Source organism: Bubalus bubalis, chromosome 14, assembly GCF_019923935.1.
Source record: "Bubalus bubalis isolate 160015118507 breed Murrah chromosome 14, NDDB_SH_1, whole genome shotgun sequence".
In the NCBI taxonomy this organism is placed as follows: Eukaryota; Metazoa; Chordata; class Mammalia; order Artiodactyla; family Bovidae; genus Bubalus; species Bubalus bubalis.
Window position 1 is genome coordinate 45,542,591 of NC_059170.1, and position 27,494 is coordinate 45,570,084.

The following is a 27,494-nucleotide window of genomic DNA, read 5'->3' on the forward strand; positions in this document are numbered from 1 at the left end:
CATTAGTTCAGTTCAGTGGCTCAGTTGTGTTCAATTCTTTGCAACCCCACGGGCTGCAGCACGCCAGGCTTCCTGTCCACCACCAACTCCTGGAGCTTACTCAAACTCATGTCCATCGAGTCAGTGATGCCATCCAACCATCTCATCCTCAGTTGTCCCCTTCTCCTCCCACAGTAGTATGTATAATGGTCATCTGAGTTAAATTCGCCCATTCCAGTCCATTTTAGTTCACTGATTCCTAAAATATCAATGTTCACTCTTGCCATCTTCTGCTTGACCACTACTAATTTACCTTGATTCAAGGACCTAACATTCCAGGTTCCTATGCAATATCGCTCTTTACAGCATCAGACTTTACTTCCATCACCAGTCACATCCACAATTGGGTGTTATTTTTGCTTTGGCTCCATCTCTTCATTCTTTCTGGAATTAGTTCTCCACCAATCTCCAGCAGCATATTGGGCACCTACCACCTTGGGGAGTTCATCTTTCAGTGTCCTTCCTATCTTTGTGCCTTTTCATGCTGTTTGTGGAGTTCGCAAGGCAAGAATACGGTTTGCCATTCCCTTCTCCGGTGGACTACGTTTTCTCAGAACTCTCCACCATGACCCGTCTGTCATGGACTGGGTGGCCCTACACAGCATGGCTCACAGTTTCATTGAGTTAGATAAGGCTGTGGTCCATGTGATCAGTTTGGTTAGTTTTCTGTGATTGTGGTTTTCATTCTGTCTGCCCTCTGATGGATAAGGATAATACATTTATGGAAGATTCCTGATGGGAGAGACTGACTGAGGAAGTCACTTAAGCATTAAAACAGATACACTCAGAGAGTAGAATATGACACACCTGTATTGTTAAAAACCTATATCTTAAGGCCAAGTGCACATCAGGTGACAGCTGGCCCCTCCCAGTCTGCTGGGGGGTCCCTGGAAGGCCAGGCTGGGGAAATGCTGGTGCTGACTCTCTGAAAGGGAAGAGGGTGAGAAGAGCCCAGAAGACCCCTTTTTTATTTTTTAATTGAAGGATAACTGCTCTACAGAATTTTGTTGTTTTCTGTCAAACCTCAACATGAATCAGCCATAGGTATACATATATCCCCTCCCTCTTGAACCTCCCTCCAGAAGACCCTCTTCTTGAAGGCTGATCATTGTTGCCCTGGGGAACCTGGTACCTGAGTGACCCCATATATCCAGCCTGGGTCTTGTAGGGGGAGGGGAAAGGAGCCTGGGGATCCCTGGAGCCCATCCCAGTTATCAGAGACAAGCGACAGGACAGTCTCAGACTTTTCCCTTGGGGGAGACACACACATTTCTCTTGAATGAAGAGATTCCAGCTCCCTCTAAGCACAGACTCCAGAAAAGAGGTCCTGGTGTACAAGGATCACAGATGCGAAATCTTACATGTGCAGAGCTTTCTTTTGCCTTCTCAAAGGGAATCATGTCCCACCCCCACCCCACCCCGCCAACCACCCACAAAATAAGAACTACTGCTCTTAAGAGAGTTGGAAAGCGAACTTGTTAGACTGGTCATAGGTTCTAACAAGAAAATATTTTATTTGAGAACATTTGATACTGTGGGAAGCATTTCTACTAAATCCAAAAGCACCTGACTGATGGTCTACTTCCACTCTCCACAAGCCAGCCAACAGCCTCGGCCGGCAGACGCGAGGTGTGTCTGTCCACGGCTGACCCCTCCACCACCGCACAACTCCATCAGGGGCACAGTCAAACGGTAGGCTGCCCGGCTCCTCCAGCCCCAAACTGACCTCACTTCACAGGACAGGAGAACAGCTCTCGCCTCCCAGGCCAGGGCCCCAGCCGGAAATGCTCACAGGAGAAAGGTGAGGCGACGTCACACACAGACACTGTGACCAAAGACAGCGCATGCCCCCCTCCAAGGACAGCACAGCCCGGTTGGGACGGGCTGGGTCAGCATGTGGTCGTCATCAGGACAGCGCAGGGCCTCGCGGACACAGCAGGGATCTTGGACTACAATCACTCTGCTCACTTTAAATGGGACAGAACGTCTCTCCTCAGGAACATCAGCTCAGGCCTTTCTGGCTCAACGCGGTCTCAGCTGAAGGCCGGCACACCTGGCAGTCTTGGCTGACCTTGGGAGTCCAAGGTGCGGGCGAAGGCCTGTCCAGTGACTCTGCTGACCAGGGGGTCACCACACACGCGTCGCCCCCGCCCCTCAGCTCCGCGGAGCTCAGAACCCGCAATGGGTGAGCACCTGCCACCGGGCCTCCTGTTAGCCCTCTCCTCTAAGCGCGTGCGCCCCGTGAGGAGCTGCGCTCACGTCAGCCCTCTCCTCCAAGCGCATGCGCCTCGTAAGGAGCCGCGCTCACGTCAGCCCTCTCCTCCAAGCGCGTGCGCCCCGTGAGGAGCCGCGCTCACGTCAGCCCTCTCCTCCAAGCGCATGCGCCTCGTAAGGAGCCGCGCTCACGTCAGCCCTCTCCTCCAAGCGCGTGCGCCCCGTGAGGAGCCGCGCTCACGTCAGCGTCGCAGACGCAGAAAGAACGCGTGCTTACACTCCGTGCTCTCCAGGGGGTAATACTTGTCATAAAAGTCTAAGACGTATTCTTCCGTCTTGAACCCGAACTTCTGGTAGAGCAGCATGGCAGGGTTGCTGGCGGAAACGTGCAGGGTCACGTCCTTGCCCATGCAGGTCTGCAAGAGAGTGGAGAAGCACGCAGTGAGAACGAGAGGGCCTCGGGGAAAAGGAGTGGGTGGAGAGAGTCCCTGACGTGCAGGCAGTCAGGTATGGAGGCTGGAAGAGTCCGGCCTGAGGCTGGGGCACGGCACCACCAGCCAGCGCCCGTGGGGGGGACCCAAGCCCGCTGGCCGCCGCCAAAACCCTCGATGAAACGTTCCAGACTAAGGAGGCAGACGGTAAGGTGATTGAATGTTTTTTCCCAGTTTTTAATGAAACTTGCTCAGTAATTCCCACATGTTGGTGTCTGTCCACCCTTAATGAGGCCTCTTAGTATACAAACCCTTAAGGACCCTGGTTTGTAAAACCTCCAGTTTTTTCTCTCTGGAGCAAAGAGCCACTGGGGATATTTCACTGCCAACTGTTTTATAATTCAGTTACATTTAAGTATATCCAGCGTAATAATACCAAACACTATGACAACCTTGAAGAAACAAGGGATGAAACCAGAGGTTCTGTTTTTAAAAACTAGATGTCATCCTGCAAGACAATCATATACGCTTCCCCCTGGACCTACTAGGAAAGATGTCAAGTTATGTGACCGGGTATGAAACCTCAAGACTTCTGTTTAATTATACAAGCTGGGTATCCCCTAGGGACATTCTGAATCCCAAAGACCAACCCCCCCCCTTCCCCGCCCCCCCAGCACTCCCAGACTTCTCAGAACTGAGGTTTCTTCATGTAGCACCAGCCTTATCCAGTGGGGGAAAAGAGGGGTGTCTGTCTACTGCAGCTAGGCAGGTTCTCAGATTCTTTAACTAGGCACACAGAAGAGAGCACCGGAAGTTACATAAACTCAGAATTGGCTCTTTAGTGAGGAGGTGCTGAGATTGTGGACTTCATGAGTCCTGGAGGTTTTACAACCCCAGGGTCCTTAAGGCTTCCTATACTAAGAGGCCTCATCAAAGGTGGACAGACACCAACATGTGATAATTATTGAGCAAGTTTCATTAAAAAATGGGAAAAAAACATTCAATCACCATCTCCTATTTAAAAAGAACCTTGCCCACATGACACACAATGCTCCATACCAAATGGCTTCTAAGTAAGTCACTAGATGAATTCTGGGGTAAAAAAAAACCTTGCCTGTGTTTCTGGTGTTTGTATATAAATATATGGTCTATCTTCCTCAAAGGTGATACAGATACATCAAAGGATGGATTACTTAGAAGGTTCACAGCAGCTTACACAGTGACAGTAAAACTAAAAACAAGCGGCAATAACAGAATATACCTACTGCTGATAGCATGAGGTTTTTTTGGTTTTGGTCATGCTGGGTGGCATGCGTGATTTAGTTCCCCCACCAGGGACAGAACCCGCACCCCCTGCATTGGGAGTGCAGTCTTAATCACTAGTTCACCAGGGAAATCCCTGATAAATGGTTTTGTTAAAATGTTTAAAAATACCTAAGAACTAAAAATCACATGTTCACCCCCACTTCTCAGAGTCACCTTGGTGGTGACTCCAAGACCAGAAGCAGTTACAAGTTGGAGGGTCCGGGACTTCCCAGGTGGTCCAGTGGCTAAGACTCCACGCAACCAATGCAGGGTGCCTGGGTTCAATTCCTGGTCAGGGAATGACCAGAATTTGATTCCCATGTGCTGCAACTGAAAGTTTGACTTCTGCAATGAAGATCAAAGATCCCACGTGCTGCCAGTAAGACCTGGTGCAGCCAAATAAAAATTAACTAAAAAAAAAAGACGGTCTGAGTGTTGCAGGCTCTTACCTCTGTACTCACCTCATTTTATTTATTACACATGTCCACAAACTGATTTCTTTGAAACTTGGGTCTGAGGAGTGACCTCTTTGAGGGTGAGGCTTCTGTCTAGGTGTAAATAACCTTGTGGACAACAGAGCTGGCTCCCCTTTACCTGGTGTTGCCTGGCTCTGGCCCCGTCCGCACTCCAAGCCCTTCAGGGCAGGTGGGCAGACAGTGAGCAGAGACAACATACCTGAATCAGATGATAAATCATGAAAGTTGCTATCCCCGCTCTCCTCCAGTCAGGATGGACAAACAGAAACGAAATATAAGCTTCGTTGTACTTCACGTCGGGGACCATGAAGCCGAAGGCGATGATGACTTTCTTATAGAGGACAACGACGCTGAAGTCAGGGTACTGCAGGCACTCGGACAGGTCGACGCCTACGGAGAGAAGCGATCAGTCAGCCCAGGCTCTGGGATGAGTGAGCGGCAGGCTGTTCAGTCTGTGCTTCAGCTGCACCTGCCTGCTAAAAACACCCAGACTACAGACAGAGACACCACTGCAGATGCCACACATAAATACCAAAATTAGCATCATCTGGTCTGTGTACATATGTTAAAGAAGAGAAGCGGGACAGGGTGGATAGGAGAGAGCACACAGGCTGGAAGTGGACACACCTGGCTTTGAGCTTGGCCTCTGGGCCATGTGTGCCAGCTGGCACGTACCCCAACGCCCTGCCTCGGGAATCTGCCTCAGGTGAGATGAGAGATACCCAGACCTGAAGGGAAGATCTGAGACCACCCAAATTGTCGTGTTCTTTACCTCATACACAGACCACTGACAAGCTCTTTGACAAAAATGTCACTTTTTACAATAAAGGAGTTAAATATCACATAATTCCATGCTTATTGTTTGGAAGCCACCTCGCATAGGGGCAGGAAGAAACAGACACTCCCAGAACGTTCCTTTCTCCCACCCCCCACTACATGCACTGACATCCTGACAAAATCTTATCCAGCCCCTAGAAGACATATTGTTTCCTTTACATTTCAAAGCAGAGCCACAAAGAACATACATTTAGCAATGAGACAGTGTTCCTTTAATTCATGACTTCAGAGACTATATATAATGTGGTAAGGCTGATAAAATGACATATCGCACTGGGTCTATTATTTTCAAAGTCTGTGATTGGGGTTTTTGGCTTTTTAAAAACAACTTTTTGGCTGTACTAACACCAAGGACTAGTTAAGTAAACAAAGCACACAGGATTATTAAGCAAACATCAAAAGTGTCCAGACACATCCAAGCCACTAGCCTGTGGTGCTGATGGATATAACCTGGGATCTCGATACATGCGGGAGATAACAGGGTGAACCGTTTCTTCTGAAACCAGAGACAAACAGGGAAGAGGAACAAACGGCACCGTTTATTGCTTTAACTTCTGTGTGGATCACAATATACTGTGGAAAATTCTTAAAGAGATGGAAATACCAGACCACCTGACCTGCCTCCTGAGAAATCTGTATGCAGGTCAGGAAGCAACAGTTAGAACTGGACATGGAACAACAGGCTGGTTCCAAATAGGAAAAGGAGTACGTCAAGGCTGTATATTGTCACCCTGCTTATTTAATTTATATGCAGAGTACATCATGAGAAACGCTGGGCTGGAGTTAGCACAAGCTAGAATCAAGATTGCTGGGAGAAATATCAATAACCTCAGATATGAAGATGACACTACCCTTATGGCAGAAAGTGAAGAAGAACTAAAGAGCCTCTTGATGAAAGGCAAAGAGGAAAGTGAAAAAGTTGACTTAAAGCTCAACATTCAGAAAACTAAGATCGTAGCATCCGGTCCCATCACTTCATGGCAAATAGATGTGCAAACAGTGGCTGACTTTATTTTTCTGGGATCCAAAATCACTGCAGATGGTGAGTGCAGCTGTGAAATTAAGACGCTTACTCCTTGGAAGGAAGGTATGACCAACCTAGACAGCATATTAAAAAGCAGAGACATTACTTTGCCAACAAAGGTCCGTCTAGTCAAGGCTATGGTTTTTCCAGTGGTCATGTATGGATGTGAGAGTTGGACTATAAACAAAGCTGAGTGCCGAAGAATTGATGCTTTTGAACTGTGGTATTGGAGAAGACTCTTGAGAGTCCCTTGGACTGCAAGGAGATCCAACCAGTCTATCCCAAAGGAGATCAATCCTGGGTGTTCATTGGAAGGACTGATGTTGAAGCTGAAACTCCAATACTCTGGCCACCTGATGCAAAGAGCTGACTCATTTGAAAAGACCCTGATGCTGGGAAAGATTGAAGGCAGGAGAAGGGGACGACAGAGGATGAGATGGTTGGATGGCATCACCAACTCGATGGACATGGGTTTGGGTGGACTCTGGGAGTTGGTGATGGACAGGGAGGCCTGGCATGCTGCAGTTCATGGGGTTGCAAAGAGTCGGACACGACTGAGCAACTGAACTGAACTGCTCACTTCTTCCTGATTTTAGGAGAGAAAGAGATGTTCATATTTTAAACTGTCTATATGAGCAGACAAACTGAATGAAACCATATGAGTAAAGGTTTTGGGGTCACATGACACACACACTAGTTTTAAAAACTGCTGAAGTGAACGATACGGAAGGTGGATCTGCTGAACTTGGATAGGGAGAACATACCGGGCCAGAAGAACTCCTGACACATGGAGTTTATGGTTGGGATGTGATTTGGCCGGACATAGCAGTAATCAAGAGGGGCGTCTGGCTCCGGCGTCCAGTGAGGGTCCCCCCTGTGCAGGTGGGAGCGGATCTGGGAGAGCAGCTGCAGTTTGGGTGGCTTTGTTTCATAATCACGCCTCCACAATCCAGAAAAGAAACACACAGAAGACAAGGAAAATACCCATTACTCCCAGCCATTTGATTCACAATGCCCCTTGATCTGCTGAAAATTTTAAATTAATTCGCACTACTTTATATGTCAGCTGACTTAAGAGCTACAGTATTCTTCTGGTATGACACTTAAAATTATCTCTACTAACATTTGTTAGACAAGACCTATTGGAACCTGCCAGGAAGTCCACTAGTGCTGGTGAGCCTTAATGAATGGACTGCGGAAACAGAAACGGCTTTCTAATTCCACCCTCTGACCCAGGACAGAGCCCGGGGAGGAAGGCCCAACTCCGCCCGGACAGCCGGAAACCCAGGGGCAAGGAGCAGGCTTTTATGCTGACCCATGGGTCTGCCCGGGGGGAGCGTGGGGGGCTGGGCCAGGAGGACACATGACTGGGGTGGCAGAGATAACTGTCAGTCATGTGCAGCCCAGTGCGGGTGGGGGTAGGAACTCTGGCCAGCTCACTGTCCAGGTGCTGCCTACATGGGATATTCATCATCAGTCCACGGACAGGCCCCACTGTCCCCTTGTTTCCTTTTGCAGACAACTAACTATGTAAATTTAAAATTTAAAATAAAACAATGAGTATGATAATCAGAATGAAATCTCAGAGTTGCCTTGTATATTTATTTCAAAGGGACCAACCTTTCTATAATAATATACAGTTGAAACATGCTGTATATTGTTTCAGGACGAGACTAGACACAGAGCAGAGGCCTGGTCCTTGCCAACACCAGTTCACAGATGTGGGGAGGCTGGGGCTGGCTCAGAACCCAAGCACCACTGCTCGTGCCACACCCAGTGTCACAGCTCTCCTCTGTGTACCTGATGTAGGGTTTCAGGATCCGAGACGTGTACGGGCTGACAATGCTCTGGTCCACAGCCATATCTTCCGATCCCACCAAACGGTACAGAAACTTGGTGCTCTGGTGCCGGAATCCTTTCCTGGATGGCAAGGCAGTCTGTGAGAAAGACAGGCCAGTTATACAAAAATAAAATTACTCAAAGGGCTGGTTTCATTTCTACAGATGAGTAGTACTTAGGACATTTTTATGTGGCAGAAAGTAGGTCTTTCTGCAGGACTTAGCTGGAAAATTTAAGGTTCATAAAAACTTCATAGGTACCTTTGTATAAAACTAGATATGAAAACCTAATTGCAGTTTAATAGTTTAAAGGCAAAATAATTAAAAAGTTTTAAGTTATGTTATAGCTTCTCCAAGTTTCATGTTGTCTATAAGGCACCTTGAATCCGTTCATCAAATATCAGTCAGCCCAAGCATCAGGTGGGTCACACACACACGCACACAGACATACACAGCTCCTGTCTCATGAAGGGTCTCTGTTACCATGGCAGAAATCACTGCTGCATGTGTATATGGATTTACTACAATATGTCTCTACTGAGTAAATCTCACAAAAGTAGGACTGACGTAGATTATTATCCCTACAACACAGTGTGAGTGGAGAGGACTGACCAGAGGGTCCAGGGGGCCATGGTCCCTGCTCCCCACAGGCCTGCAGACGCCTGCTCTCCACATAGGGCTGCTCAAGGGCCCTCAGTCATGTCGTAACAGAACACGGACAATTATGTTTCGTAGCAAACAGCTCAGATGGAAGATTAAAAAGTACATTTACAAAGCGGTTTGCCAGGGGTTGGATTAAGTTTAGAAATCTGAGTTGTTTTTGTAGAATCAGCTTGCTCTTGGGCTAGAAAATAACTTTGTTGGAAGAAGAGCATGAATTCCTTTCTTAATAATTTTGCTCTGATTACTTTCCCAAACTGGACACCAAAACTTTCAGAGGCCAATCAACTCTGAAATTCTGCCAGGACTTTGAGTTTTCAAGTGAAATTCAAACTTGGGGTACACAGTTTCCAAGTACAGCCCGTTTCCTCCTGAGCCTGAAGGCACACCCATCTCCTGTATCAAAAGGCGAAGTCAATGTCCCCTCCTCTGGAACCTGGCAGGCCTGAGGTAGGCCTGACCGGTCAGAACATGGCAGAAGTAATAACATTCTGGGACCTCTGAGCCCAGGCCATAAGGGAGCTGGTGGCTTCCTCCTCGAGTCCAGCTGCTGTGGTACCCAGGTGGGACACTGAAGGGCTGGTGGCCACATGTAAACAGGCTCTAGCAGACCAAGCTCCAGCTAAGTGGAGCCACAGGGTGCCCCTTCCTTCAGCTCATGAAGTAGAAAAATACCCAGCTGAACCCAGTCAACCCACAGACTCAGAATTAGTTATTGTTTTAAGCTACTAAGTTTTGGGGTGGTATGCAACTTGAGAACAGATAACACCAGCCACTGAGCCTGTGAACAGCATCAAGTCAGCATGTGGAGGTGAGGTCTGTGAGACCCCCGGATATGCACAGTCCTCACCCTATCTGTCTCCCTGGCTTCCACACCAGGTTAACCATCCTTAGCTTCTGCCTGGTCCATGAACTACCCCTGCCCCCTACCGGGCTCCTCCCTGCCACACTCACGCCACCCCATCCATCTCCACACAAGGCCAGAGCCTACTTTTAAAAAGTAATAAAAGTTACCTTCCTGGTCTGAAACTCCTACATGGCTTCCAGCTGTGCATTCAGAATACGACACAGACTCCTGTCCCATGCCCTGCAGGATCCACGACCCCATCGGCCAGGTCCTCCGCCATTAAGACATTCCCACCCCACATGCCAAATGAAATCCTGCCTCGGGGCCTTCCTGCCCTAAACCTTCCTGGACGGGCTCCTCCTGCGGATCAGGACATGGTTCGAGCATCACCTCCACAAAAGGTGCAGTCCACCTCCCGCCCCTGCTCCCCATGGCACTCACTTGGAGGAAAAGTCCCTGCCGGTTCAGTACTGTCATCTCCCTGCTCCTGGTGTCAGGGACCTCCTCTGTCTTAAGTCACTGTCTAATCCAGAGCCAGGCCCTAACTCCCTTCAATTCCATGAAGGCTGAGAGGTGAGGAAGCTGCAGAAGAAAAGTTTGAGGCTTGTAAAGGTTTAAGGCAAGAAGACATCTGTTTCCATGAGAGAAGTGCAAGTGCTGATGCAGAAGCTGTGGCAGGTCATACAGAAGACTTAGGTGAGAGAGTGACAGAAGGTGGCTGCACTAAACCACAGTTTGTCAGTGTAGATGGAACAGTCATCCACTGGAAGAAGCTGCCATCCGGGACTTTAATAACTAGAGAGGAGAAGTCAGTGCCTAGCTTCAGGCTTCAAAGCTTCAAAGGACAGGCTGACTTTTTTTTTTCTCTTAGGCTGACTCTCTTATGAGGAGGGGCTAATGCAGCTGGTGGTGTTAAGGTGAAGCCAGTGCTCACTCACCGTCTGATTTATGCTCCGTCTACACAGCCTGTGCTCTGTAAATGGAACAACAGAGCGTGGATGACAGCACATCTGTTTTCAACATGGTTTTCTGAATACTTTAAGCCAACTGCTGAGACCCAATGCCAAAACTGAAAAGCCGAGAGGAAAAAAAAAGCCCCACCCCCCACCCCCAGAAAGGAAAAGAATATCTGAAAACTGTGGTGTAACTACTAAAAGTGTAATATATGCAAAATGGGAATAGCAGGAGGAGCACATGGGACAGAAGAAATACCTGAAATGGTAACAGCTGAGGATTTCCCCAAATTAATCAGACACCAAACCAAAACCACAGATCCAAGGAGCTCACAGAACGAGGAGGACAAATGCTAAGAAGTCTATTGGTTACCTGTAACAAAAGGGCAGAGGTGCCAGGCAAGATAAATGAAAGCAAAAGCACTTAAAGTGTGTGAATACAAATAAATATCAAAAACAAAGAGAAAACTGTGAAAGCTTCCAGGGCACAGGAGAATAAAAGAAGAAGACCACCTGTAAACAAGCAAGTATTAAGAATGACAACACAGCTCCAGGAACAAGCTGATAGTGAGGTGATGATGAAGTGGTGATGCTAAATGTCAACAGGGGAAAAAATGACAATTTTATATCCAGCTATACTATCATTGAAATGTGAGAGTGAGGATGTTCTGAACTTCAAAAAGACCACATTTTAAGAACTGTTACAAAAAGTGCTTCAGCAAGTAATTAACCTGGAAGAAATGATGGGAAGTGAATGAAAAGTTTAAGTTTATTGTTGACTAAATAAGCAACACAATGGAAAAAAGGAAAAGGAGAGCAGAGGTAGTTTTTTGTTTGTAGGACGAGGATCACATGGTAATATTTAAAAAATAATACAGAAAAAGAAATACATGTCTTAAGTTAAGACCTATAAAAAGAATAAAAATGGAACAATTTTCTCTATAGAAAAGCATCAACGTCACATAGACTATTTTCTCTGACTACAAAATAATCTGATTAGAAATTAAATCAATTACTAAAAGATAGTATAAAAATTCTCATGTATCTGAAAACTAAGAGTTATTTAGCACTAAATAACTCTTGGGTTAAAGAGGAAAGGTTAACAAAAATTGCAAAACACTAAATACTGAACTATAAAAAAAGTCACATCATTTCAAGTCATAAGTAATGGCTAAAATATCACAGGGACAGTTACAGCTACTAATATACTGATCAGAGGACGAGAAGGCAAGTGGATTGAACAAACGCATTTACGGCTGCTCCCCTATGTAACTGTATTAAAGTGATACTAACATTCCAGGTTAAGATGGGGGATGAAACACAAACATTTAATTTTACTTCTTCCCAAAACCCCACCACAACTATAGATATAGACTTTAAAAATAAATAAAAGACAAATACACAAGAACAAAAAGATCGGCAGAAACCACAGTAACTGGGAAGCAGATAGATTAAAATTAAGAGATTTCAAGCCAGAATCTGGAGCTGGCTTTGGGTGAAGTGAGAACCAGCCCAACCTGTACTGCAGAATCCTCTTACGATGCAACTCGCAGCACCAGTTTTGTCTGGCACTAGGAATAAGGCAGGCAGAGAACTAAGGTGCAGGTAAAAGCACAAGCTGGAATCAAGATTGCTGGGAGAAATATCAATAACCTCAGATATGAAGATGACACCACCCTTATGGCAGAAAGTGAAGAAGAACTAAAGAGCCTCTTGATGAAAGGCAAAGAGGAAAGTGAAAAAGTTGACTTAAAGCTCAACATTCAGAAAACTAAGATCGTAGCATCCAGTCCCATCACTTCATGGCAAATAGATATGGAAAAAGTGGCTGACTTTATTTTTCTGGGATCCAAAATCACTGCAGATGGTGATTGCAGCCGTGAAATTAAGACACTTGCTCCTTAGAAGGAAGGTATGACCAACCTAGACAGCATATTAAAAAGCAGAGACATTCCTTTGCCAACAAAGGTCCACCTAGTCAAGGCTATGGTTTTTGCAGTAGTCATGTATGGATGTGAGAGTTGGACAATAAAGAAAGCTGAGCGCTGAAGAATTGATGCTTTTGAACTGTGGTGTTGGAGAAGACTCTTGAGAGTCCTTTGGACAGCAAGGAGATCCAACCAGTCCATCCTAAAGAAGATCAGTCCTACCAATGAACACCAAAGAAAGGTGTTCGTTGGTAGGACTGATGTTGAAGCTGAAACTCCAATACTTTGGCCACCTGATGTGAAGAGCTGACTCATTTGAAAAGTCCCTGATGCTGGGAAAGATTGAAGGTAGGAGGAGAAGGGGACGACAGTGGATGAGATGGTTGGATGGCATCACCGACTTAACGGACATGGGTTTGGGTGGATTCTGGGAATTGGTGATGGACAGGGAGGCCTGGCGTGCTGCGGTTCATGGGGTCACAAAGAGTCGGACACGACTGAGCAACTGAACTGAACTGAAAAGCTGTGTGCGGAGCAGTAAGACCCCTCAGCAGGGCTGTGCTCTCTAAGGCTCCAAGGGACAACCTATGCCAGGCCCTTCTCTCGGCTTTTGGTGTGGCCTCAAGGCCTGTGCTCCTCAGCTCTGCAGACACACCGCTCGAACCACTGCCTGGGCCGTCACAGGGCGTCTCTCCTGTGTGTCTCTCCTGTTCTTGGGAGGACACCAGTCATGCTGGGCTAAGGGCCCACTTTGCCCCATGCAACCTCAGCTTAACTACTTGTATCTGCAAAGGCCCTATTTCCACGTGAGGTCACATGCACAGGCACCAGGAGTCAGGAAAATACACACGTTTGGGGACACAATTCAGTCTACATCAGTGACCTGCAAAACACATTAAGCCTGTCTTCTTCTGGAAGCCTTCATCTAATAGCAGCATGCTCCATCCATGCTTCCCACACTGTTTATGGATAAAGAGTTTAAAAAGGCAGAGGGAACGGTTAACACTAAAAGTCAAAGAGTCGCTTCCGCTGGGGGAGTGGGCAGGCTGCAGAATTAAGGTGGTTTTAATGCCCTGTTTCTTACTGATCTTATTAACCTCTAAACTATACCTGTATGTGTTCTTGTATGGGTAAGATGCCTTTCATAATTTTAACAGTTAAGTATAGTGATTAAAAGGAACAAAGAACAGGTGACCAGATGACAGCAACAAAAGCATATGAATAAGTGGCAAGTGACTAAGACCAGGAGAGCCCAAACCTAAGGTGGCTGTGAGGACAGGCCAGAACCAGTGCCTCAGGTCAGCAAGGACATCAGGTCCAAGTGAAGCTGAGGGCGGGCAGGGGGCCACAGACTGAGGGGTCTCTTGGGTCAAGAGGTATTAAAGCTCCAATGACACTTCTGCCATCCACATACAGAAACAACCTCTCCCTTCAGGGAAGACCAGATTCTCTGGAGGCTCCAATGAGAGATTCTGATGCAGCCAAGGGTAGAAGTTCTGTCCAGAAAACAGGGAGACTCAAGGGAAGTTTAACAACTGCATGGTCAGCCCCTGGCTCTCCTCACAAGGTTCCTAAGATGCAAGCAGGCAGGTTACGGCTTCCCAGGAAGGAGTAATACAGGGAAAAGAATTACAGGGATCCAGCTGGAGTGAAGGTCTTTGGAAACTACAGAAGACCGGAGACCGAATCCAGCCTGCTTTCGTACATCCTGTTTCTGGTGCACAGTGACGCCTTTCATCAGTCGTGTATGCTGCCCTCACACCACACAGCAGAGCTGGGTAGCGAAGTTACAGCTACTTACTCTCTGACCCCTCAGAGAAAAGGCTTGCACACCTCTGGTCAAGAGGGTCCAACAGCCAAATAACAGGAGTGCTCCCAACAGACAGAAATAGATGCCAGGAAATTCCAGAACTCAAGAAAGAGCATTTCAAATAGAAAGGCCCATAGGCAAAGGCCCAGCACCGGGAAGAGCAGCCCCACATGCAGTGCAGTGCTGGGTAACCAGAATACCAGCAGCAAAGTCCACACCCCACCAGTGTCCAGAGAAGACAGGTAAAAGACCAGACCACCACAGAAGAAGACAGTCCAGACAAGCAATGCACAAACAACCAGGACACAGGAGAATGTTCTAACTTCACCTGTAATCAAAGAAATACATCCAAAAAGCAAACAAAAAAAACAAGACTTCATTTTATAGCCATCAGAATAGCAAAATTAGTTAAGGAATGGTTAGCAGCAATGCCAGCAAGACACGGAGAGAGAGATTGGCTGGCTCCTGCCATGGGAAGGTGGAGTTCTGGCACTTGTGGTGGAATCACCTGTCCCTGGAGCGCTCACACACCAGTGTCCTCCGGCCAGGCGGACACCATGCTGACCTGCTGCTCTTCCTGCAGGGCGTCTCCTAACTACACAGATGAAACCACACCTTCACTCCTGCTCAGCTCAGTGTCCGGTACACTGGCACACTGTACATCCTCAACAAACCTGCCAATCAAAGCTACAACCCAGAACATGAGTAGCCACCCTCGGAGACTAAGAGATATGAAGAGAATGTCTAGGTTCTGTCTAGAATACCCAAAAGGAAAACAGAAACCCAAACTCAGATGTATTCAGGAATGTTCACGTTGGACAATTAAAATAAACACAGCCCAGTCGTCTTTGCACTTCTCCCCTCACTGTTCTTCCACTCTCTCGAACGCACCAGGGAGCCGCAGTCCCAGGAGTTGGAGAGTGAGACAACACCCACCTGGTACCGGTCAAGGATTCTAAAGTCCTGACAGGTCGTCCTGTACGTGGCCTGTCCAGCTGGAAGCCTGGAAACTCCTCCATCTTTGGCCCCGTAAATTCCATCCACTAACAGGAGCGCAGCATTCACGACCTGGTCCAGGTCAAAGAGCGGCAGCCCCCGGTCTCTCTTTGCCTGCCGGACGATCAGCTTCCGCTTCAGCCGCCGGGCCTCGGGGGTCATGGCCACGGCCCCAGGACAGGCCTCCAGCCGCCTGAGGAGCAGCTTCTCCTCGTAGATGCTCACGGGGGTGAACTTGGGCCCCTTGGGCTTCCGGTCCTTCTCCAGCACAGGTTTCCTCTTCTCTCGAGCCCTCATCTGCAAGGACGTGTTGGAGTCTGTGTCCTCACTGTCAATGTCCATCCTGTCGGGCTTCTCCTCCTCACTCTCCACCTCCTGCTTGATCTGCTCGGGGGCCCTGACCTTCTTTCTGCCCCCGAGCCCTGTCCCTGAGGCAGCCGTACCGGCAGGGGGCGGGACGTACTCCATCCCAGGGTCTATGACACCGTCTCCTTCCATCTCGTCGTCATCTGTGACGAACAAAAAGCAAGTGAGGAAATGTGGCCCCACCGCTCCCCAGGGAAAGCACACTCACCGCCCCAAGGGCCACACAGGCCCTGAGGCCCCAGAACAACGGCTCACCATGAAACAAGGCCTGTGGCGGCATCACATCTGGAATGAGGTCAGCTTCCGAAAGCAGGCTGGGCGTGGCTGAGTGAGAGGCCGGGGTCCCTGGGGCAGAGAAGTCCAGGGATGGTGAGGGCGATGGGCTCGTGAGCGGAGTGCGGTCCGAGGAGCTCAGGGACGAAAAGTCAATGACTTCTCCTTTCTCGAGAATCACGTCGGGCCTGCGGCCTCGGCTGATGAATTTGACAGGTGTGGAAGAGCTGCTCCGGTCAGCAAAGCCAGCCGCCTCCTTCTGGGCTCTCCTGATATCCTTGGCTTCCTGAGTCCGTGATCTTTTCTCTTTCAGTTCCATGGCAGATTCCACAGGATTCCGACTCGCTCGTTTTCTAAGTCCCTCAACAGTGATGATGGGATCTAAAGTTGGTTTGGAGGCTGCTGGTGAAGAACAAAAGATCTAAATTTTTAAATACCGATTCAGCGTTAGCTACTTTTACTAACTTATTGTGAATCTACTACCATAGAAAGAGAAATGTTCAATGAATGCCCTGAACTAAGATTAAGATTTCTCTTAACCAGGAAAAAGGAATTATAATGTAAATACAAACACTTTCCACATGGACTTTCACTTACTGGAACTGGTAAAGGTTAAAAGTTTAGAAACTGGGATGGCTTAGGGATGATAAAGAACCTGCAATGCAAGAGGCCTGGCTTCAGTGCCTGCATTGGGAAGATCCCCTGGAGAAGGGAATGGCAACTCACTCCAGTATTCTTGCCTGGAGAATTCCATGGACAGAGGAGCCTGGAGGGCTACAGTCCATGGGGTCACAAAGAGCTGGACACGACTGAGTGACTAACACTAAAAGTTTGATAATGCTCAGAGAGCACAGGGGGAAAAGGGTATTTTCATGTCTTTTTGGTAGAGCATAAAGTTTATCACATCTTTTTGGAGGGTAATTTGGTAATATGACTAAAATTTTGAATAAACATATGCCCTTTGATACAATAACCTATTTCCAGGAATTTATCACAAAATTTTGGCAAATGTATATAATTACAGTATTGTTTAAATAACAAAAATGATAGAAATAACCAAAATGTGCATCAACAGGGTAATGGTTTAGTTGTCATGCAGCTACTCAGTGAAATGCAATGAAATAAAAGAAACAGGATAGACCTACATGTATTGCTATGGAAAGATGGCCAAGATATACTTGGTAAGTGTGGAAAAATTGGAGAAGAGGTAATATAGTATGAACCAGTTTTGTTTTGTTTTTTTTTAAGAAAACGCTTAAATATACAAAGAAGACTTCTAAAAGCACTCACAAGAGACAACAGTGGCCCCGCTGAAGTTAAGCTGCAGGAGGTGGAGAGGGACTTTCAGACTTTATAGCTTCAATACTATGTGATTTATTCCCAGCTACATTGTTAAAAAGTTAGAAGTTTATTATCAAAACAATTTTAGATTAAAAAAATCAGATCAATATGTGACAGTAAGGAGCTACTATTAGTTTTTTATAAGTGAGAAAATGCCATTAAGGTGAGGTTACAGGAAAAAACCCTTATGGCTAATAATGAAATATTTAAGAAGGAACTGCTGATACCTGGAAGTTGCTTCTGAATAACCCAAGGGTGTGGATGGGTTTCCCAAGGCTGGGAAGAAGCACCCAGGGGCCCAGATAAATGAGATTAAAGGAGATCTCCAGGGTTAACAGCTAAAGTGAAGACAAAAGTGTGAAGGGATTCACTACATGACTCTCTTCACATCTGTATATTTAACATTTTCCATACTAAAAAGGTTAAAAACATAAAAAAACTTACTGAAAATAGACAACCTTTTTAGATACCCAAGGAAATTTATAAAGTTGCTAAGTCACGTCTCTTTTGTGACTCCATGGACTGTAGTGCACCAGGCTCCTCTGTTTAATTCCTTGATTAGGAAGTTACAAAATATTTTTGTACACTATTTATTTACAGAATAAAAACCTGTGTTAGAAGAAAACTGTGGAGCAGAGCAGCTCCAGGGAGGCCACAGTGCCTGCCTGGTAAAAATAGGTCGTCTACACTGGCATTTCTGGGCTCATGATGGTACCTTTCACTTTCAGAGCGGAGGCGGACAGCTTCTCTCCCTCGGGTTTCAGGGTTGGGGGCCTGTTGTGGACGAGCTTCCACCATCCTGGTTCTCCGAACTCCTGAGCTCCCGAGCGGAAATACATGGGGCTCCCCACGCTGAGGCAGCCAGCGACCGTGCTCCACCAGGTGGAAGTCTTCTTCCTGAGAGTCCGAGGATTTAAAAATTATTGGCTTTACAACTCTCTCCTTACCTAGATGGTGCAGTCTCTGCCTCCAGGTCTGGGATGGGCTACGGAACCTGCGTCTTTGAAGGAACAGAGCTCCTCAGGTAAGGGAGAGGCACAGGGTTCTGCATGGCTTCAAATCCCGTCTCCACCACCCCTTCTATTAACAGCTGCCTCAGGTTCTTCATCTTTAAAATCAGGATAATAAAACTGGCAAGGCTGCTAAGGGGATTAAATGGAATAATGCCATAAAACAGAGCTCATAAAACACTTCTTATCAGAATCCACATGATTATAGAGTTTCAGTTGGGAAGATCCCCTAGAGCAGGGAATGGCAACCCACTCCAGCATTCTTGCCTGGGAAATCCTGGTGGGCTATAGCCCATGGAGTCTGACACAACTTAGCGACTAGACAACAACAGGCTAATTTTACTTAACTTGAGCTGCTTTTATGTATGGAGAAAAGGAAATGGCAACCCACTCCATTCTTGCCTGGAGAATCCCAGGGACAGAGGAGCCTAGTGGGCTGTTGTCTATGGGGTCGCAGAGTCGGACACGACTGAAGCGACTTAGCAGCAGCAGCAGCTTTTATGTATCAGTTAAACCAAGTCTCAGGAAAGCAAGCAGGAGAGTCCTTAGCCCTGGTAAGTAGTTCATTTTACACACGGAGTCGGAGGCATCCCTCATTCTGCTACCTGCCTTCACGTAGCAGACGAGGAATAAAACTATATGGTATGTCCCACAAACACAGAGTCGAGCCTCGGGGGAATAATCAACTCTAACCAAATCCCCCACTCCCCAACCAAAACACAACAAGCATTTAAAAATAACTACACTAGAGTGTATACACCAAAAATTTTAAATATGTAAAATGTCAACTGGGGCTTCCCAGGTGGTACAGCAGTAAAGAATCTGCCTGCCAATGCAGCAGACACAGGTTGGATCCCTGGGTCAGGAAGACCCCCGGGAGTAGGAAATGGCAATCCACTCCAGCATTCTTGCTGGGAAATCCTGGTGGGCTACAGTCCGTGGGATCACATAGAATTAGACACGACTGAGCATGCATAGCACACATAAATGTCAAGTACTCAGGTTCCTGTAAAAAATTGGTCTATTATATAAGGAAAGTGTTCTATTTCCACCTCAAAAACATAAACCAGTGACCAGAAATCCTGAAGGATCGTCTTTAATTACAAAGGCCAGTCTAACAATGCAAAATACTGCTGAAAAGGCAAAGGAGAAAGGTATTCTTAAGAACAGAGATATACTAGACAAATACAGACAAACCAAAAGAACCCCACAAAAAAACAAAAAGACTGTAAAAGGCCTAAGCACTGAGATGGGAGAGTGACCCCCAGCCTCTGGCCCCAGAATACTTCTCTTCTGCCACCATCTCACCTGGTTTTGAAACTTCCAGACCCCCACCCAGAGGTCTGACCGGGGGAACCTACTCCAGAGGTCTCTGGAGCTCTGTTCACTTTTCTTCCCATTGTCCTATTTGGCTTCAAATCCCTCTAGTGAATTTCCCATTTCAGTTATTGTACTTCTCAGCTCCAGAACTTCTTTTTTATTTACTTAGGACTTCCATCTCTTTGATGGTATTTCTGTTTCATTCATACCTTGCTGCCTGATGTTTCCCACCTCTTCCTTTAGTTCTCTGGGCATCTCTAAGCTGTTCTAAAGTCTTTGACTAGTAACTCCACCATTAAATCCTTCTTCAGGGATAGTTTCGAGTTTATTTTTTCCCTTCAAATGGGTCATACTTTCTGGTTCTCTGTATTCCTTAGGGTTTGTCTGTTGAAAACAAACATCGGACATTTGGACGTCAGTCTTTCTTCTTTCCCCAGGGTTCACTGGACATGATGGCTGCAAGCTGTCTCTGTGCCAGAAATCAGCTGGACTGAAAACTCAAGGTCCTCTTGGCTCACGTCTAAGCCTGTGCCTTCCCCTGGGCATGCATGGAGACTAATCGCCCCTGTATAGATGGTTGCTTTCGAACATCTTCAGTCTTCAATGTCTGGCTCCAAAAGAGGGACAAAGAGGAAAGTGAAGGTGGGGAAGAAGGTGCCAGCCCTTAAGTTCCTTTAAAGTCAATCCAGCCAGAGGGGCGGGGCCTGCAACAGTTGGGGGAGGTGCAATGACAAAGGCTGCCTACCCCTGTGTCAGCACTTCTGTGATCAGAAGCAGTAGCGGGAGATCAGAGCACAGATATGATTGGAGGGCATGGTCCTGTGTGTCCATCCAGACCCCACACTGTGCCAAGCTGCTCCTGGAAGGCGTGTGTGGCTGTCTGTCACTGGGCTGAAGGATGTGAGGTCATTAGACACTACTGTACTCAGAGCTAAAATTGACCAAATGGACTGTAATTTATGGTCCAGCTTCTTCTAGAGAACAATCCACCAAGTAGAACAGCACTGATCATGAAAACCTGCCAAGATCTAATTTTATCAGTTTTTTCCCTTCCCTGCCCCTTACAAATGGGGTGTATTAAGTTCCATAAATAGACCTATATAATTAAACTAAGACAACAGATTTCCTTTCCTTAAGAAAAAGAACCAGTTAAACTGTCAGTTCTTTTCTTAGAACCACTAAATATCTCCAGAACAAAAATAGCTCCTTTTGTAAAAAGGCACTGAATCTATTTCTCCTCATGGCAGCTTGCAGATGGTCACCCCTCCCCGATCCCACAGCAACTCCGGCACAGCTGTGACTTCTTGGCATCTGAGGACATGGGCGAGGACAGGCACAAACTCCCTGTGCCCACCTTGATCGTGTCCATATTGCCCCAAATCTGCAGGATTCGTGCATCTCACCCAGAACTTCAGAAGGCAACTAACAATCACAGTCTCAAACAATCCGCCAATGCAACTGCCAACTTGCTAAATCCCTGACAGCAATGAAAATCTTGCTCGATGCACATGTACCTTCAGCTTCAACGTCTGGTCTGGATGTCTGTGGCCCGGCATCCCTACATCTGATGACCCAAGGAGTGGGTCACAAAGGAGGGGCAAACTCAAAGCATCATGATGAAAAAGAGTAACAAATGTGGAGTAGGAAATGGCAACCCATTCCAATATTCTCCCCTGGAAAATTCCATGGACAGAGGAGCCTGGCAGGCTACAGTGCATCAGGTCACAAAGAGTCAGACACGACTGAGCAACTGAGCACCCAAAACATATTGCTTAGAATACAGGTACCATCTTCCAGGGAATGCAATATACTTCATATTAAGTCAGATCTCCAAAGTGTCTGTATCTATTTTTTTAACTTTTTATATTTGAGTACAGTTGATTAACAATGTTGTATTAATTTCAGGTATAAAGTGATTCAGTTATGCATATATGTATCTATTCTTTTTCAAATTCTTTTCCCAACTAGGTTGTTATAGAATATTGAGCAGAGTTTCCTGTGCTATACAGCAGTAGGTCCTTGTCACTTATCCATTTTAAAAATAGCAATATGGAGCTTCCCTGATGGCTCAGTGATGAGGAATCCACCTGCCAATGCAGGAGGTACAGGTTCGATCTCTGGTCCAAGAAGGTCCCCCGTGACAAAGCAACTAAGCTCAGGATTACTGAGCCTATGCTCTAGAACCCAGGAACCACAACTAGTGAAGCCTGTGTGCCCTAGAACCTGTGCTTTGCAGCAAGAGAAGCCACCTCAATGAGAAGCCCACTCATTGAAACTAGAGAATAGCCCCTGGTCACTGCAACTAGAGAGAGCCTATGCAGCAACAAAGACCCAGCATAGCCAAAAATAATAAATAAATAAGTAAATTTTTTTAAAAAAGAGTAACAAATGAATAAACCACATGCATGTAAATCTGCCTAGACCTGGCAAAGTGTTATGAATGCCAAAAAGTACACAACGGTTTCTACCTTCCAGAGCTAATAAAGACAAACACTAGTAACTAATGAAGAGCAACTTCAATGAGTCCAGTCAATAACTGCCATTATTTCTCTTCTTCTGACCTCCTATAAGGCACTGATTCTAAAAGGACATAATAGTCCTCTGTCCTCAAATTAGTCACCTACCCAGCTATTATGCAGCTTCATTTAATCAAACTCTGTTTTTCAACAGTCTAAGAATCTGTTCAAACATCTTCCTGCTCAGGAGAAACCAGCAGTTTCCCCCGGATGTAGGGTAAGAAGTATGGAAACCTACACTTATATCTATGCTGGTAATTATACCCACCTCTGCTGAGATTGTTAACTTAAAGTGAAATCACCTTCTGGATTAAAAAATTTTTAGGAACTGCCGCAAGTGTATACGCTAAAGCTCTAAAGGCTTGCGTTAGACTGTCTTAAGTCGCATGTATTTTGCTCTTTACATCTTCATTCAAGGATAAGACTTTTAGAAGTCACATTACCTATTTCCTAGGAGAAAAGTCCAGTGTTTCTCAATAAAGGCGCAGATGTCTTCCTTCCACCGGAAATAGCCCTGCCTCCCGCTGCCTTCCAGGGACAAGTTGTACATCGCCAGCACGACCACCTGGAACACAAGTGCACAGGTTGGGGGAAAAGCACCAACAGGAGGAACGTTTGCTGTTTGAGTGGGCGTCAGGGGAGGGGAAGGATAACACCCTGGAGAATCTTCAGTACAGAATTCTACTTCCTGTTTGCTTTCCACAGATGAGCATCACTTAGCCTTGTAATCACGTGCACTTGCTCCTCACATGTCACCAACGCCAGGCTGCTGTGTGGCTGAGCTGGTGAAGAGTAAGGACTGTCCTAAGCACCCCCATGCCCGCCCCCTCCATCACTCAAAGGTAGCACTAAATGCTGTGTTAACCACAGGCATCAGGACGCCCCAGGGGCTGCTCCATCTGGTGTTGCTGACAGACAGTGCTGACCTTTACTAAATATTCTGAGCATCACCCCTGCACATACACTTTCTAAGCCCTTCAGAGGCAGAAACAAGAGACTATCAGAATTTCAGCACTGAAGACAATGTGAGGTACCATCTACTCTGGGTTTAGCCTTTCTCAGCCATGGCCAACTTCTCCCAAGATGAAACTGGCATGGACGAGGGACAGAGACCTGACGGGCCTAGATGCCCTGTTTATCCTCAGAGAGCATGACACCCCCGCTCCACTGCATCTGGCCCAACCATGTATTTCACAGGTAATGCATTCACAGCCCCAAATGGGGAAGTACTTTCTTGAAATATAAATAACACACTGTATAGAAGAGAAAAGAACAAAAAAGGAAGTAAAAATCATTTTAAATCCACCATCAAGAAATCATCTTTTTTAACATTTTCGGTGACGGTGCTTTCAGACATTTCTCTTCTCATCTAAAGAAAGTTTTGTAGTCATAAATGGACAAGAAGCTATACATGCTATTCAAAACCATGTTTTCATCCTTATAAAAATAATGATTAATTTTGGGTCAATGAAACTGAAAAGGGGACAGAGAATCTAAAAAGAGAGTCCTTCCATAATTCCAAATCTGCCTATGTGTGCACACATCAAAATAATGGTAATATTAATCTGATCTTGCCAAGACAAAGTATTCTATGTATGCTTTGGAAAAAAAAAACAATCCCAGTTAAAATATTCATTAGACTGTAAACATCCTCAGTACAAGCTTCATTTTCTACTCACATATTTTCAGGCAAGTCAAAAAATGCTCCCTAAAATCACCATTGACAGATTTCATTAGATGTCCTAATAAAAGCAACAATAATTAAGATGACAGTCCCAGGCTGCAAACACAACTACAATCTATAAGGACACCATAAGTGACTTAGAGGGTATAACAAAATCACCTTCTCATTATCCTGTTTATTTCCCCTCATAGCAAAAAGTGCTAGGGATAATTAACCTATGTATTTGCCTGCTTATTATCTAAAACAAATGTCCAGAAAGTCAGCTGCCTGGGGCTGTCTTGGATGTCTCATTCACCATAGAAAAGAAAGAGCTGGATGAGAATTAGCTAGTTTCAACTAGACTCTACTCGCCAGGCTAGAACAGTGCCTGGTGCATGGTATGCACTCGGTATTTGCTGAAAGAATAAACATAAAAACCGAGTGAAAATGAAAGTGAAAGTCACTCAGTCATGTCCAACTCTTTGCGACCCCATGGATTATAAAGTCCATGGAATTCTCCAGGCCAGAATACTGGAGTGGGTAGCCTTTCCCTCTTCCAGGGGATCTTCCCAACCCAGGGATCGAACCCAGGTCTCCCGCATTGCAGGCGGATTCTTTACCAGCTAAGCCACAAGTAAGTGATGTTTAATTCATTATTTTTAGAACTTAAAAGGCTGCATATACCATTGGTGCCTTGCTATAAACATATTAATATAAAAACAAACCCCCCAAAATTAACACAACCTGGAGATCAGTTATAAGATACTATTCAGGCAATAGTTGGGCAGGGTTAGGTTGGCCAACTTCACTTTTTTTTAAATTGAAGCACAGTTGCTTTCAGTATTGTATTGTTATCAGGTGTAGTGTAGTGATTCACCATCTTCACATTTTTTAGAATGGTTTTATTTTTCTAAAAACAGCTGCCAGAAGAATGTGAACCTCTTTGATTAAAATCAGAAATTTGGTATTATGTATAAATGAAACTGTGTGGGTGAGATTTTCAAGAATCTCAAACCCAGTATGCTAAGTTGGCAGTGAGTAATTTTACTAAGAACTCTTTTCTCCACATATTCAGTATGATTTTCATTGTGAAAAAGTGACCCTCAAAACAACTCAAAAGCTCATATGTAAGTTCCTCATTCTCTAGACACTTACTCCAATAAATCTGGGGCAGACCAACCTCACGAACTCTAGAGGAAGAGCTTTTACTCACTTGCTGCCATGTCAGCTTCAGCCTCTCATACTGCTCCTTGCCATCTTCTGAGCAATCAGAACAGGTAAACCTAAAAAAATTATCGCCCTTAAGGTAACTGAGCTGTTCCCTCAGCTGACCTAGGAGGAAAACAAAAAGATACATCACTAGAACAAAGTAACCAAAGGTTTAATCAGTTTACCAACCATTTTCCAAGTTTCCCAGGCTGTCTTCCATTTTTCTTTCAGCCAACCCAAGTCGGAAGGTTATTCTTCTAACATCAAGCGCATGCCCAGTAAGATAGATCCATGGTTCCCTGACTTTCAGAAGACATTGAGAAGACAGGTAGGGTTATCCTCACTGGCTGTTCGAACTGTTAACATTCCTGACTCCTACAAGAGGTCTCCTTACATAGCCTTTAAGAAATATCTGAGCTCCCACTGTGCCATTTGGCTAGGAACTGGGAACAGGATGCCCAGGGCAGATGTGCTGAGCGCCCTCAGAGGCTTATAGCTGCTGCGAGGGGCACAGCGGGGCAAGCAGGTAACAGCACCACAGCTGCTCTCCATCCTGTGTATCAGAACCACCCAAGAAGCTGTTTGTTTTAATATCCCTGGGCTTGTCCCACACACAGGTAATCAACCTCTAGATGTAGGGCATTTTCTGAAGTTCCCCAGGAGATGCTGAAGCTCTGGGAGACATGAAGACCCCTGGAGTGGAATGTGATGGGCTCAGTAGGGCAACGTGAGGGCACATAAAAGAGATGCCAACCTAAACTAGGAAGACAGGAGAGCTGGAAAAAGTGCGGGCACTGGGGCCTGAAGGATGCTTAGAATTGGCAGGTGTAAAAAGGTGCTGGGGGTGTAGGGAGGATAGAAGCTGCAAAGACACATGTTCCACAAAGGAAATTTACATGTGCAAAGTCCCAGGGAGAAGAAAGACCTGCTAGTGGAGAATGAAAAGGTCACCCTGGCTACAGAGCTCTGCAGGGATTATCTGTGGGGAGAGGAAGTCATGAAGGAGAGGCTGGAGCAGTTGCAGGTGCCCAGCAGGAAGGGCGGTTTACAGTGAGGACAGGAGAGAGCCACCCAGCCATCCAGAACCCTGGATCTACAAGCAGAGACAGCTCAAGAGCAAAAACTAGCTTGTGCACATGTGCGTGCCTGTGCACACGCGCACTTGTATGTTCTCAGTCATGTCCAACTCTTTGTGACCTCACGGACTATAGCCCCATCAGGCTCCTCTTTCCGTGGTATTTTCCAGGCAAGATAACTAGAATGGGCTGCCATTTCCTACTCCAGGGGATCTACTTGACCTAGGGATTAAACCCATGTCTCCTGCAGTGGCAGGTGGATTCTTTACTCCTGAGCCACCTGGGAAGCCCTCAAAACTAGCTTATAGGTAGTAAATTTTAGGTTTGCTTTCTGTGAAAATGGTGTTACTTTATTAAATAGTAATTAGGAATCTGAATAGCTGAATCCATCTTAAAAACATCTCCACATACCAGAAAATGACCCAGTTCACAACAAAAAATACACATACACACACATATCTAAATTTCTCTGACTTGGTTACAGGTTCCAGTACACAGAGTACTCCTCCAATACATGTGTCTTTACTAGTCTCCATCTAATGGAAAAGCCCTGCTTCGGTTACTGCCCTGATGCCTGGCAAAGGACCTCTTGGGGTGTGTGTGTATCTACTAGCAGATCTACCAGCAGATCAAGGAAGCCAGCAAGAAGAAAACACCAGAAACAGGCGCAACACATTTCTAATCTGCTAATTCCTTATATCAGCAAACTATCGCAGCTGTTTTCCATGTAAGTTAAATATTACCTGAGTTATAAGTCTGAACTTCAGCTCTATGCTGGGCCTAGAATTTGGTTGCAAATCCACAATAATGTGACCCTGATAGAAAAATGCAGCTGATTCTTTAAGTCACACAGAATTTCTAATTTTTATTGGGTGGCAATCAAGAACGTTAATTTAACAAAGTGACAGAGGTTGGCAGTCATATTTATTAGGACAAATGTGTCTATGTTTTATATAAGTCTGCAGTTAAGCAACTAAACTAGTAATAAATGAAAGAGTTATCTTTTTATTTAGATCTACTTCACATTCCTCTTTCTTTCACAGGTTAGGAAAACACATCTTCCCACAGGAACTGACAGAGCAAAGGAAAGAGAAGCTCCTTACTGGCTGGGATCCACTTCTGGCACTTGTCGCAGAAGTAGGACAGCTGCTCCTCCATCCACGACACATCCCCTTCATCACTGTTGAGGGAGTCCCCGCTATGGTCGTGAGACAAGTCCACAGATGCCTGGTCCTCCGACTCCACGATCAACAGGGTCTCCCCCTCCACCTCCCCCTCCTCCAGTCCCTCCGAGGTTGATGTTCTCGTGGCTTCATCGTCGTGCCGACTAATCAAACCGCTCAGGTGGATGCTACCCTCCAT

The 27,494-nt window shown here is 46.0% G+C and overlaps 1 protein-coding gene across 4 annotated transcripts; it reads right to left on the reverse strand.

Annotated features, from left to right (window-relative positions):
- Positions 1 to 1,529: 1,529 nt before the first annotated feature.
- On the reverse strand, positions 1,530 to 27,494 carry KAT14 (lysine acetyltransferase 14). 4 transcript variants are annotated; one of them, XM_044928008.1, is made up of 11 exons: positions 27,236 to 27,494; positions 25,061 to 25,179; positions 22,628 to 22,749; positions 18,054 to 18,235; positions 15,980 to 16,399; positions 15,299 to 15,867; positions 8,127 to 8,263; positions 7,091 to 7,266; positions 4,665 to 4,855; positions 2,458 to 2,669; positions 1,530 to 2,359 (listed from the first exon to the last, which is right to left on the reverse strand). In XM_044928008.1, the coding sequence occupies exons 1-10, from the start codon at positions 27,492 to 27,494 to the stop codon at positions 2,496 to 2,498; spliced, it is 2,349 nt and encodes a 782-aa protein (XP_044783943.1). In that variant the 3' UTR covers positions 1,530 to 2,359; positions 2,458 to 2,495. The 4 variants fall into 4 exon arrangements, with proteins under 4 accessions (XP_044783943.1, XP_006077299.1, XP_006077297.1 ...); XM_006077237.3 differs by having other exon boundaries at positions 1,530 to 2,669; positions 15,980 to 16,396; XM_006077235.3 differs by having other exon boundaries at positions 1,530 to 2,669.

What these genes read in the sequence shown, in the direction of transcription:
- KAT14 (XM_044928008.1), bottom strand. Translation starts at nt 27,494, where the DNA reads ATGGAGGGTAGCATCCACCTGAGCGGTTTGATTAGTCGGCACGACGAT. An exon ending in ATCCTGAAACCCTACATCAG is followed by an intron (nt 7,267 to 8,126) that starts GTACACAGAGGA and finishes TGGATTGTGGAG; the next exon opens with GCGTGATTATGAAACAAAGC. An exon ending in TGATTTATCATCTGATTCAG is followed by an intron (nt 2,670 to 4,664) that starts GTATGTTGTCTC and finishes ACTCTCTTGCAG; the next exon opens with ACCTGCATGGGCAAGGACGT.